Source organism: Harpia harpyja, chromosome 2 (assembly GCF_026419915.1).
Source record: "Harpia harpyja isolate bHarHar1 chromosome 2, bHarHar1 primary haplotype, whole genome shotgun sequence".
In the NCBI taxonomy this organism is placed as follows: domain Eukaryota; kingdom Metazoa; phylum Chordata; class Aves; order Accipitriformes; family Accipitridae; genus Harpia; species Harpia harpyja.
Window position 1 is genome coordinate 14,746,691 of NC_068941.1, and position 13,870 is coordinate 14,760,560.

At 39.8% G+C, this 13,870-nt stretch overlaps 1 protein-coding gene across 5 annotated transcripts; it reads left to right on the forward strand.

Moving 5' to 3' along the window:
• The first annotated feature begins 1,492 nt into the window (after window positions 1-1,492).
• On the forward strand, window positions 1,493-13,302 carry ELMOD2 (ELMO domain containing 2). Of its 5 annotated transcripts, none has more exons than XR_008239430.1 (10): window positions 1,493-1,615; window positions 1,937-2,084; window positions 2,912-2,940; window positions 4,323-4,417; window positions 5,241-5,370; window positions 6,302-6,435; window positions 7,067-7,135; window positions 8,344-8,477; window positions 8,900-9,402; window positions 10,398-13,302. XR_008239430.1 is itself a non-coding variant. In XM_052815912.1 (9 exons), the coding sequence occupies exons 2-9, from the start codon at window positions 1,940-1,942 to the stop codon at window positions 9,055-9,057; spliced, it is 894 nt and encodes a 297-aa protein (XP_052671872.1). In that variant the 5' UTR covers window positions 1,493-1,615; window positions 1,937-1,939; the 3' UTR covers window positions 9,058-13,302. The 5 variants fall into 5 exon arrangements, 3 of the variants coding, with proteins under 3 accessions (XP_052671872.1, XP_052671899.1, XP_052671879.1); XR_008239431.1 differs by having other exon boundaries at window positions 12,459-13,302; XM_052815912.1 differs by having other exon boundaries at window positions 8,900-13,302.
• Window positions 13,303-13,870: the final 568 nt, after the last annotated feature.

Here is a 13,870-nt window from a genome sequence, read left to right on the forward strand (position 1 = left end):
TTCTTTCTTCCAATTTCTTTTATCAGTTCTTAGGCACTGGATCTTTGGTATTTTTTCAAGAGATTTTCTGGTTTTTGGCTATCTTGGACCAACTTGTAGGTAGGTAATGTGACAGAACCATCATGCCGTCCCGTCACCAACTAAGAATACTTTTTAGTATTCTTTAGTTCATTTTCGTCCAGTAGCACTCCAACGCTTCAAAAGACAGATTACTCACTTAAGAAGTTACACTGAAAAAAATGACCACCTGCTGCCTCTTGCACCATCTCTCCTCATAGTTTTTAAGAGTAGGAATCAGCTCTGCAAACAATTGAAGTTCACGCATCAGTGATTACCCCACATGAAACTCTGCACCCCTACGAGTGTAAAAATCCAAAGGGAGGATGCCAAATGTGTTGGTCCACCCCCTGAAACGCTCTGTAGGACAGAGGCCACCAGACCTGCTGTGTGGCTTTTGATTCTGTGTAAAAGGTGCTTCAATTTCCTCACATTAAAAAATGTATCAGAATGTGGTCAAGCAAGTCTGTCAGCTCCCTGTCAACCCTCCAAATTTTGCATACAATTTAGAGGAACAGGAATTCCTTCTGCTGTCCTCAAAGGAACTGTTCAACCCCGTGTTTACTGAAGTTATCATTAATTACATACAATGGAAGCACTGACCGCAGCGAAATTAAACACTTAGGCTGAACCTCCATTCAGCAATGGCAAAGCAGGATCCACGGCAAAGCGGGACCCTTCCTTAAAAGCATCCGGCCCGACTAAATCCGTAACATCTTTCTGACCAGCCTTGCCTTCAGCTGTAGCGGAGGCGAGCAACAAGCCACCTAGCACGGCCTTGCGAATGCTTAGAACAAGCACAAGCGATCTCCAACCATGTTTTGTAAGGCATCACCAACGAGCCGAAGGCGTTAACGAGCGAGACGGTACACTGATTTCTTGGCCCGGGTACGAGCTGGGCTGCCTGTGCCAACTTCCCAGTTAGCGCCAGGGTCAGCCCTGGAGCGGGAGCGCTGCATCCCGGTTGGCGAGTCTGCGCTGGGCACAACCCGAGGGGCTAACGTGCCGGGCGAGGGCCTCTGCGCCACGACCCAGGGCGGCATGCCCGTCACCTCGGCCTGCACCTCCGACACCGGCCTGGCAGCCGAAGCCTCCGGGCTCTTGGGGCGGGAGGTGCTTCACCCCAGCTAGGCCGCAAGCCAGCCCAAGATGGCCCTCCCGTCGCCCTTTGCCCGGAGCCCATGTCGCCTGAGAAGGGAAAGGCGCTTGCAGAGGGAAGGCAGCCACACCGGCCAGCGGCTGAGCCTGCCCGGGGCTCCCGCCGGCCCTCAGCGAGGCGGGCAGGCAGGCAGGCAGCCGCGCCGCGACAGCCTCGGCAAGGGGGAGCGCTCCTCCGCCCCGGCCGGGGCCTCAGGCTAACGTCCACCGGGAGGGGGAAGAACCCTCCCAACCGGCAACTTCCGCCCCGCGATCACTTCCAGGTCGGGGCAGGCGGCAGGCGGCTTCCGGCGGGAGGATGCGGGGGGCGACCGGGCACCCCTAAGTCGTCGCCGTCGCCGCCGCCGCCACCACCGCCGCGGTGGGCGCGGGGCGGCGGCGCTCGGCGCTGCCGGGGCAGGTGTCCGCTCCCCTCACCGCGGGGCGGGGCTGGGGCGGGGGGGCGTGGCGCCGGCGGGCTGCCCGCCCTGGCGGTGAGGGGCGGGGGGGGGCGCTGACCGTTAACGGCTCATGAGGGCGGCGCGGGGCTGAGGGGGACCCGGGCTGGGGTGGTGGTGGGCGACGGTGGTGGTGCCGGGCGGGGGGCGGCCTGTCCCCCGACCCCCGGAGGAGGAGGAGGAGGAGGGTGTTTTCGGCCGGCGGGGGCTGCCGCCGCCGTGACCCTCCCGCTAACGGGGGCGGGCAGTGGTGGTGATGGGGGTGTCTCGCTTTCCTCACGCAGAAGATGTTGGTGTACTTCTGGGGGTTCCTGTACAGCAACTATTTTCGGTTTTGGCTGAAGTGGGTCTTGAGGCTGCTGACTCGGAAATGCGAACTGCAGCGCGTCTTCGAGGGCTCGAAGGCAGGCGCGCAGAGGACGCTGAGCATAGGTAACGAAGGGTGCCGAGCCAGGGGACTGGGTTGGAGCTTTAGGAACCTCGTCAGAAGCAGTGGTTGGAAACCAGTACCTGTCCCAAGTGCGGTGTCCCTCCCCTGCACCGCGTTTTCACCCTTCCCTCCTTCCCGGCTGTTCCGTGAGAATTTTAAATCGGAATGCCAGAGCTAGTTGCCTTGCCTGCTTGCGAAGGTGATTCCAGTTGGCTTCAAAAAAGTGAATCGGAAGTCTTGTATTTTTCCCCAGGGTTTTCCCGTCACTTTGTGTATGTTTTTTACCGTCCTGTTGTTAAAAAAGCCACTCAGAACAGACAGGAATGCACTTTTTGGGGGGGTGAAGGGAGGAAAAGTGATTAAATGTACAGTTCTGCTTGATGCAGAATTTTGATCCAAAATAGTCATTTAAGAAACTACTTCTAGTTTTTGCCGTTTTAACAATAGCTTGAGGAGGTGACTTTACGTCCTTATTCCTCAGTAATAAACGCAAAAACAGTTCTAAGGATGGAAAAAATATCAAAAGATGTGCTTTTGTCTTGACACCTTTTCAAATACGTCTTTGTTTTTGTACATGTGATTGATCAGCGTTTTAAAAAATCCAAGTCTATTCTCAGCATTGTACTCGAAGATTATAAATCTGTGTAAATGAAGACTTTCAGTTACCTGATACACGTTGATTTTAAGATTAAGTAATTTTTGATTAATTACATGTATAAAAGGGATGCAAAATTTTATAATGCTTACACACCACAAGAACACCCATTGTTAATTATTTAAAACAATTCGGTTCAATTTAACTGTGATGTTTACTTTTTTTGTATTGCAGAACATTCGCTGGAATCATCAAAGAATAAGGTAAAAGATGCTGGAGATTAAACTGTAATAAAACCTTCTTTCAGAGACAGATCCCAGGAAAGAACACGTGCATTTACTTTTTGAGGGTGGAGGAAAGTAGAGGAATAAAAGGCAAAGAGGAGAGAACAGCATTTTGGGTTCTGTATGCTAGGGTTAGTCAAGGTTTCTCAAAAATAACCCCATGTCCCTTCAAATGTTTGTTTCCATCTCTCTGAAAGATCACCTGCTCTTTAGCAGTGAGAGTCAGACAAGTTGTTACACAGAGCTTCTGTTCTTGGAGAGGGTCAGTTCTCCCTGTCACAGCAATCTCTCTTGCTGTTTTTGTAGAAACCAGAAGTGTGATATAGATAAATGATACGGATAAATCGATTAAATGCAGTATATACAGTAGTGTCATGAACTGTGGAAAAAAAAATGTAATGCCAGTTTGCGGGTAGACATTTAACTGACAAGCTCATTCCAATTGTTCTGTAGCAGTTAGATGTAAGCTAACACTTTAAACCCTCAAATTTGTATGTCTTGAGCAAAACTTATCCTCTTTAGACAGTGAGGTGATTGCATTCTCCCTTTTTCTAGCTGATCACTGTAGTGTGATGTTGAGAGAGAATATTAGTAACTGCCACAAGCGTCTTTGTTGGAGGAGAGGATAGTATGGGTGGGTCTTTTAGCATCTCTTAATTAAATGATTATATCAAGTATATTAATGTTCAGTTTTTAAAAAGTTAACTTTTTGCTTTACTGAAATGAAGCTGCTTTGGTGTTAGCATGAATTGCCTTAAAGAATGCATTGTGACCATAAAAAATTTAGAAGATGAAGTTAAATTATTGTGAAGCGATTTTAGGTGGGCAGTGTATAATTATCATTACTAGTATTTGCCCTTTACTCTAGAAGACTGCAGAATAGCAGTATCTTACAGTAAGTTCTTTTGTTTCGCCCCAGCATTGAAACTTCAACTTCGTTAGTTCACTGTGTCCTAATTGCAAAGTATTATTTCCTTACTGAAGTTTTATCACTTTTGCTCCTTGATAGCTACGTTTCTTTCAATTGGATTAGGAAGAACATGTTTCAATTTGGCATTTGAAAGCAAATGAGAGCCTAGACTAGGCAACTCTCAAGCTTTTTCTTTATTTTTTAGGGGACTCCCATGTAAATGTTGTTTACAGTCTGACAAAGTTACAAATCATGGTTTTATGTAATTATGGCAGATCTTTTATATGTGATTTGAGCCCATTTATTGTAAATGTTTGCAATAAATTGACTGTTCTCCTCATATGGTAAAGGATACAAACATGGCAGGTATACAAATGTTGAGAAATAAGAATAAAGTAGAGAATCGATTTCTGCATTCCTCATGAAGTCTTTTACTGTGTTAACTTCCTAGGTTTTAAGAAATGCTGTACATGTTGAGGAAGCTGAAGTGGAGAAGTGTGTTAGAGATGTAATGAAAGAAAAGAAAATTGAACAGAAGGATACAGGGTACGTTTGGAGCCCGAACATAAGTTCTTCGTGGCAGATAATTCTGACTTCTTGGCGTGTTCTTGCAGTTGCTTAAAGTGACACAATATTTAGACCATGCAGCATAAATCTTTAGAATGAAATTAGAAAATAAGGTATGGTTATGTCCTCTTCAGTTCTAGAAAATAAATTGCAAAATTTTAATTGACATGGATTTGGGATAACTGCACCTCTATCTTGCAAGTCCCTTCTGTTACTCCTTGTTTCTAAGTAGTATGATTATTTCATAGGTTGATTACGTGAACTATGTAATTGCTTAGCTATATTTGAGAGTATAGTGATGCTTGATTACTGTTTGCATTCATCTGCATAAGTAATTATGAGCAATTGAGAGGAAAAATTGTGAATAGTCAACATTTTTAAAGTTTAATGAAATGCTGCTTTGAAGCTGTAGGTATTTCTGACAAAGTTTCACTTTAAGACTTACAAAAAGTTTGGTAGGTGAAGGTACAGGGGCCAGGATGATATATGGAGTTTTCTTGTGTCATCACAGATTGTAGCCAAGTTATTTTTTTTCTTCCATAATTTAAATGAATAGGGCCTGACTGTGCAGCACTGGAATCACCTAGAGGTTTTTGGGTTTTTTTTAAGTAGAAATAGGATCCATATAGCAGTATACTTAACGAATATGCTGTAGTTGGAAGGATAAACATAAAGCAGTTCCTAATTCTAGTGTTTACATTGCATTGACATAAGAAGGGTCTTATCTGGTAGTTCAAGCAAGAATTTATGGCTAACTACACCTCTTTAATAGCTTCTGTGTGGTGTTTTGTTATTATTTCAGGTTTAAGACAAATCTGCATATATCCTTACTGCAGATATCAGGTTATAAAAAACTTTATTTGAATGTGGAAAATCTGAGGAAGGTCCCGTATGATTCAGATAACGAAGAACACGAGGAACAGTTAATTGAGGTGAAAATAATCTTTTAAATACAAAAGCTGTTTGTTTTTTTTCCTCCAAGTCCAACAGCTTGAATGAACTTAATTTATTGGTAGTATTCTTACCAGCTGGCCTATTTAAAGCTCTTTTCTACTTGTGAACTGCTAAGCCATTATAGAAGTGTTGCATTAAAATACAACATCAAAGCAAATTAGTAAACTAGAGTTGCACTGGGATTATTTTGTGTGAAATCACACATAACAACAACATATAAGTAGCAAAATAATTTTGTAATGGGTCACTGAAGGATCATAACTAAAAAGATATTTAACCTTATGCACATGTCTAACTTTGTAAACCAGTAATTACTAAATAAAAAAAAGACACTAGGGTTCTCTTATTACTGCATCCCAGTCAATGTCAAAGAGGATAGTTTAATGCTGGAAGATTAAAACTATCAGTAATGTATTTTAGGTAACAATAAATAAGAGCGAGCAAATAATATAATACTGCTTGAGGCTTTTTTAAATAGCTTCTACTGTGCAAATATATTAGCCTGTCACTTTCTTAGCATTTCATAATTATCTCAACTTGCTATGCAAGTCCCAACATTGACGCGTTAAGTAAGCATTCACTTGTTTCAGTTTATAGCTGTCCTATCATAAAATTATGCCTAAATTAATTTCTGAAGTGAAAGAAGTCTTTGTTTCTTTAGTATTGATACAGTGGCTTTGCCCATGAAGGGAAATTACCGCATTTAATGTTAAATGTAATAATTTTAGTAATTGCTGAAATGAGCCATTGTAGTATGACTCCAGATTGACACTAATAGAAAAAGAACAGCATGCAGATTGTATCCTATTCCTTGGTGAATGGTTTCTAATGTGCAGCAGCAAGTGTTCTGAATTATGTGACTTGGAATACTTTAGCAGCTGTGCATAACATGGAAGCATATTTGTGCAGCTTTGGAATTTGCTGATGCCTCATGAGAATCTGAAGGCCAGAATCACCAAGCAGTGGTGTGACATTGGCTTCCAAGGTGATGATCCCAAAACAGACTTCAGAGGAATGGGCCTGCTGGGGTTAGTGAATCTGGTGTAAGTGAAAAGAAGTATTTAATTTCTGTTGTAATTAATTTTCAATATCTATGAATTTTCTCTAGTTAGTGCTATTTGTAATAAAGACTGATTAGAAGCAAATAGAAATGGTGGCTTCTGTACTGTGGAAAACAGTATTTTCTAAAAAAGTCAACATGTCTAGTGGCTGCGCATCTGTAAATGTGTGGTTGGGTAGAGGCCAACAAGTGAGGGGAGGAACAGAAAGTTGCCCAAGACACTGTATTTTTTTTTGTTGTCATATGATAGATTTGACAGGTTATAACTTAGAAAGTAACTTGTCGAAAGCTTTTGAAATTCCTGAATTCATTACTGTAATGAAAAATAAACAGGTTTGCATAACTTTGCTAAGGTATTTTGTGGACTTGGGTGAACTTAATATTTGATGTTCAGATCACGATGATTTTTATCTTTTTTTACTGTGTTAGTTCATGCTGAATAGAATTTAATTTGCTACCTTTTCCTTGGTTTTCATTTTGTGCCATTTTTCAGTACAGAGTAGTATTCAGCTTTAGTTTAAAGCTATACATTTTGATGTTGAACACATTAATTTTTTTTTTTTTTTTTAATAAGAACTTAAAAAGTAACGGAAGATCCTGTTTTAAACTGACAGGTATTTTAGTAAGCATTACACCAATGAAGCTCGTCAGATCCTTTCTCGTTCAAATCACCCAAAGCTGGGGTAAGTCTCTATATGACTTTTTCTGGCTTGTTCTGTGTAAGAGCTTATGTGAAGAGCAAGTATGGTCCTGAAGATAAAGAGGAAAATATTTGTGATTTTTTCCATTAAAGGAAGAAAAAAGGGCCAAAGTAGAAAGGTGTGAGAAACAGAACACAGAAATCAATTTCAGGCTGGGAACTATCTGCAGCTTCCCCTTCCGCCCCCATCTCAGAATAGACTTGTTAAGACACAAATGTTGCAAAATACCAGCTTTGGTTAACACAGTGAACACCTTTAACATCATAGTTAGCTTTATTTGTAATAGGCTTAGATTAGATTTAGAAATGAATACTTACGTTTTGCCTTCTTACTGATGTTGTGTTGGGATGGTATAGATTATCTCTTAAGGTCCCTTTTTTGCTAGGTTTCTGTTCTGTAATAAGTATATAAAAATAGATGTTTTGTTGTTGTTCAACTTCATTTTGTAAAACTTTGCATATTAAAACATTTAGCTCATTTTACAGGGAAATACACTCTAAAACCAGTCAGATACAGAAGAAAGCTGGTAAACCTGTGTATATCATCTGATCCATCTAGTCCCCAGTTAACTCAGTCACCTACCAAGAATGGGAGGCTTTCATGACTTCAATTGTAAATAATATTACCTTGTGCAACTAGGTCACAAATAGGATATCCGAGACATTTAGTTCAAATAAATACCCATATCACTGACACAAATTAATCCTTTTATTTTTCCCTTCCCCCAGAAACACTTGTTTTAACAGTCCTTTAAGAATTTCTGTTGTAGTGCTTTCTATACCATGCAACAGAAAACCAGATTTTTTTTTTTTAGCTTGGAAGAACAGGTTGAGATGGCCATTCCATTTATACTGTAACAATGGTTTTGATGTCTGATTTTTAATATTCCAGCAGATTTAATGATTTCAAAGGAGCAAATTGAGGTCGATGTTTATAAGCCTTCCCGTCTCGTTATTGCCTAATGGAGGCATTTGCCATACTATTGTATAGGAAACTAGCGTTTTTAAATAACATACATGGTTGTATGCACCAGGGAATGGAAAGAGCGGTCTGTAGGCTGGAGTCAGCTTGTCAACAAGTATCATAGGAAAAATTGACTCTTACAGTTATCCTAATGCAGACTGTTTCAGGGAAGCTTTTAAGTCCTTCGATTCATAAGGTAAAATGTGACCTATGATTGGTGTTTGCAGATATTCTTATGCAATAGTTGGAATCAATCTGACAGAAATGGCGTACAGCTTACTTAAGAATGGTGCTTTGAGGTCTCATCTGTACAACATGGTCTTTGGATTGCCACAGATGGAGCACTTCCATCAGTTTTACTGTAAGTATCTGTAGCTCCTTTAGTACGGACTACTACCGGGGGGAGGCCTACAATGTAGAGTTTAGGTTTTTTGGAGTGCGTTTCCACTCTTTTCTCATTTGCCAGAGCAAGCTGTTTATCTTCTGGATCAGGTATTGGAAACGCACCTGATGCTTAAACACTGTGCTACAGAAATGTACATTTAAGGGATAAATTTGGGTGGCTTTCTATATATTAGAGACTGGAGTCTGAGAACTTGGTATTTGCAGATTTATTTTTTTATTCATTATTACAGTGTCCAAAAGCTTGCTGTTGACCAGGATGGGACAGTCCCTACTTTAAGGGATTGAATAGAGTCTAGAGGATCATTCTAGGTCTAGCTAGATCAAGGCAGAAAATTGTGGAGGTCATTTTTGCAGATCTGTATTTTATTTTCTTCACAGGTTATCTGGTTTATGAGTTTGACAAGTTCTGGTTTGAAGAAGAACCAGAAAGCATTATGCACTTCAACCAGTACAGAGAGAAATTCCATGAAAAAATTAAGGGACTTCTACTGGATTGTGATGCGATACTAACCTTACAAAACACAAAGAAACCTTAACTCCTCTGCTGTCTATGAGGTTCTGCATCAAAAGTGGAATTATGCATTTGGACAGAAGTCTTGCTTGTTTCACCAAAAACTGTTTAACAGTAGAAATTTTTTTCTTTTTTACATTTAAAAAAAAATAATCAAAATTCAGTTAAGAAAGCTTGGACAATCAACCTCTGTTTACAGGTCTTTATATGCTATTCTCCAAAGGACAGCCTTTTTAAAAAAAAAACAAAAAAACCCAACAAACAAAACCCAACAAACCAACACAAAAAACAACCCACAAATCTCAAGAGCCTCTGGATCACTTGCTTTCACAATTTCTTTTATTCTTCTTGGTGCAGGAACATGAAGCAGGTATTTATAACGCATCATGTTTTCCATGAATAGGTTTGACTGTTAATTGTCTTTTAAAAGCTTCTTTTAGTTGAAATTACTCTGGTTTTAGACTTCCTGCGTTCTTGTTCTGTACACGTAGTCGATCATTCACTCGTCAGTGTTAAATTTCTCTAATGAAGAGGTCCATGAAGGGAATGTATTAGTTGCTTATGATTTTGGAGAAGAGGCTTAATCCATCAATATACTAGTGTACTTACCAGAAATTACTTCTGGCTAAGGAAGTTTTTTTTTAATCTTTGGATTTGTACCAGCAAATTCTGATGCTTGGAAAAAGCTTAGTTTGCAAACAAACAAAAGGAACCACAAATCATCATTGTGAGGATCAGATCCTCAAACTAAAGCTACTCGTTCTAAAAATACTCCTACTGTAAAAAATTTCAGTTCTTTCTAATCTGACTTCAGCTGCTCAGGCTGCTTGACTTTGTATCCATTGTCAGCCCTTTCTTAGCAGCTAATGGGGTATTCTCAGTGGGAAGTACAAGAGAGGTAGTTTGGCCCTTTTATAAAGTTCAGCCATTAAAAACCTTTATTGCAACTGCAGTCCCTATTTTGTGAAAATAAATTCACACCTGAGTACAAGTCTCTAACAAAGATGTATTTTCCATGGAAGGGATGCAACTGCAACATGTTCCTTAATCTTGGCAACCTCAGACAATCTAGTCAATAGGGCTAAATATCTATATTGTGACTGATTATTGCTTAAAGCAACTTTAAACAGATTTGGTATGACCATCATTTCATTTTCTAAAACCTACTCTTAAATAAGTGCCTTCTGCTTTATTCAATCACTGTTTTATTTTGATTCTGTAACCAGATCGTAGCCTTAGAAGCTTGAGTTATTTGGGAAAGACTCTTTCAGGATATACCTAAATAGCACACAGTGGCACAAAATTTGTATGCTAATAGAAGCTTTCATGCCTTTTTTTTTTTTTTTTTTTTTTTAATCATCTCAGGTAAATTAGTTAACTTCTAGTCAATGACTAATCATGAAGAGATTCCTGAAGAATACAAACATTGAACATGAGAAGAAAAAAAGACAACCCCCTTTTTGTAATAAGTGATGTTACACTACATAAGTATTAAATGTATTATTATAATATGTAATATTACATCTTCTTGGAGATAATCAAAACCCAACCGGACATGGTCCTAAGCAGCCTGCTGCAGGTGACCCTGCTTTGGGCAGGGGGTTGGACTAGGTGGTCTCCAGAGGCACCTTCCCACCTCAGTAATTCTGTGAGTCTGTATTGTGTAACTAGTGACTTCTTGCACTGCATCCACCCGATTGCTCTTGATCCCTTAAATGTTGGTGATCTCCTGTTTATGGGAAAGTTCCTGACCAGGGTAGACAGTATGTACGTAGGAGGTAATGCAGTTCTGTTTCCTTTTTATGATACCTTAGGTATAGACGAGAGTTAAACAATTCTGAAGTTTAACACGTGCAGGGTGGAGAAGGGTTCATCTCATCTGTGTTGGGTTGATGCTATTCTACTAAAAAAAAAAAAAGTGACTTGAATATGCTTGTAGGGAGAGTATTTATGGTTATGCCATGGCTTGTAAGCTGAACAGCTAAACTGACTAGATTAGATATAAAACTGACCACAGGAAGCCTAGTTCTTCTGCTACTCCCAGGTACTTCAGTCCTGTAATTCTCGCCACTGAAAAAGCTGAGATCCTGTGGAGAGTGTTCTGGGATTCAGGTCCTGCTGTAGAGCTCTGAAAGTGGACTCTTTCCCAGTGGCAGAGAGGTTAGTTGTCTGTTACTCTCTAGCCCCAGCTTCTGTCATGTTTGTCTTCCTTCATTCATTTTGCTATTGCTTGTAGATCTCCTTAGCAAGCAATGTGAGACTGATGTTGAATTTCAGAAGTGACCCCAATACGTTTAGCAGCAGCATCAGGAAGGGCAATCCCATTCTTTATCTTCATCTACTGCTTGCAAGCAACTAACAAAATCGCTTGAGACATCTCTCTGAAACACTCCCCTGTGCTAGAGTTTGCAACCTTTTTTTCTTTTTGACAACAGGTGCAAAAATAATCTATGCCCTCCTCTTTACAGCCTTGAAACTTTCACTTGGCTCATTGTTCACTAGCAGACTGACATTTAACTACTGCTGAAGCTTTTAAAGCCCAACCATCAAGTTTCAGATTTCCTATCACACTCTGAAGACATTTTATTGTAGAATGTAGATTGAGCCCAATGTGAGATGCATCTTCATTAGCTTTTTGGTGTTTTTCTCTTTTTTAAAAAATCAAACTGTGAGCCGGGACTAAACTGTGGCAGTATACAAAGAAAAAAAGTAACACCAACCTTCATCAGATGAGTGAGATGATACACAGGAATGCATTAGTTTGCCTGTAGTAATTAAAGTGAATGTTTATGTTAGGCTTCAATATACCTTCCCAGTAAACGGTTAGAATTTGCATGTAGTTTTGTACGACCAAGTAGGCCAGTCCTGTCTAGACGTCACTCACTATATGTAGACTAGTACTGGGTGTCCCTCTTGCACCAGTGGTAGGCTAATTGTATTATGGTGGTAGCTAGAAAATATATGGAAAATGGTAAAATTGTTTTTAGGGAGGGGAAGAACAATGTTTTACTAGTCAGCGGTATTTTAATACTAACTCTGTTGTAGGGTGACAATCCTAAGGTTATGGAAGATTCAAAATGGAGGTAGGCCACCTTTCTGCAAGTTGATATAATCAATTTGTTTAACATCAGAATTTGTTGCTCATGGCTGATTCTGAGAGTCCTAAAACCTTAGTAAATTCTCTTGTTATTTATTAACTGTCATGTTTTAAAGTATGTATTATCTTATTAGAATTTGCAAGTACTGTTAGTTTTCTAACTTGCTGCCTCCTTAAAGCATTCACTATGTGAAAGCTTATATGCAATAGTAATTTTAGGAAAAAAAAAAATCTAAAACTGAAGACAACAAGGTGGTTCTCTAAATTTTGTTGTTGTTGTTGTTCCTGTAGCAACTGTTTAACAAGCTACCTCCACTTTTGTTGTTTAGTGTATGCTTGAAACACGGTGCCCCTCCATGAACAAATTAATCTGAAGATAAGTAGAAGTTTACCACAGGCAGAAGTAAAATCTAGTCCTTCAATAAGTAAACACAGTGCTCCGTAAGTAACCAACTTGATTGGAAAGTGAGTTGAAGACAGTGCTACTTAGGAAGAAGGAAACCGAGAATGTTTTTAAACAGTTTGTGCTGCTGTCATCTGATACAGCAGTGTAAAGAATAGGGTGTTTTGTCCTAAAGGACAATAGGAAGAGGGGCCAATTTAAGCACCTCAGATAAATAGTTTTGGATTTTCACTCTTTGAAAAACAAAACAAAATGCAAACAAAAAATTAAACACACACACAAAGCCCCAAGCATTCATTTTCCAGATTTTCCATCCTAGTTTAAGTAACAAACGTTTTACACAAAAATAACTGTTAGCCTTGTTTTAAGAGTTACCGTGATGAAAAAGTTTGTATTTAGTTAGATGGGAGTTCAGCAGTCAGTATTCTTGAAAATACTGCTAGTGAATGCGTGGTAAAGATGTAACCTGTTGTTTCTTTCTGTCATACTTGTTTTGTGTTGCTGTAGTACAATGGTGATCAATCTTTGGACTGATGTTTCTTGTGCCAGTCTGTATATTGTCTTTCTCTAGGGAAATAAAAAAAAAAAAAAAAAGACAGCCCAAGACAGCGTGTGGGCAGTTTCTTCTTATCACACTGTGCTTAGATAGCTGCATACTAATAGAAATTTCTGTTTTCCACAATATAAAAGCAATAACGTAAACTGTGATGTCTGTGTAATAGAAAGAGATGTTTACAATGGTAACAAATAAAGAACGAGTTATTCCAAAATATTGTCAACATTAGTGTGTTATGGCCTGCTAGAAAACGTAACTATTTCCAGTTAGCCTCATGCTCTTATACGGGTGCACTGTGCTGTGAGAGAAAGCTTTATCCTATCTTCTTTTTTTTTGTGTATAGTTACATTTGGTTTGGGTGTGGTGTTTTTTGGTTTTTTTTTTTTGTTTTTTTTTCTTTTAGAGGTCTCTGGTTCTCATACTGGGCTTGTGTTTGTGCCTAGGAAAGGCATTATTAGGGAATAATGCTATAGCAGAGACTGTTGAAATGGCAGGCAGCAGAACATAGGTGTGTAGGGAAGCTGAACTGGAAAACACAACAGCTGGAACAAAGCCTAGCTGGCTCACATACGTTTTCTAGTTTTTAAGTAAGTCATCATTCAAGATACGTACCTTAGATCAAACACCATAAGAAAGGGATAAGATTTAAATCTGATGGCGAGATCCATACAAAGACTGTTTGTTTTTAACTCTCAAGATTAGTCTGATACCACAGAAAACATGGTTACATGCAAGTCCACTTGAAATCTTACATCTATTGTAACAGGAAACTGTGCAATGGG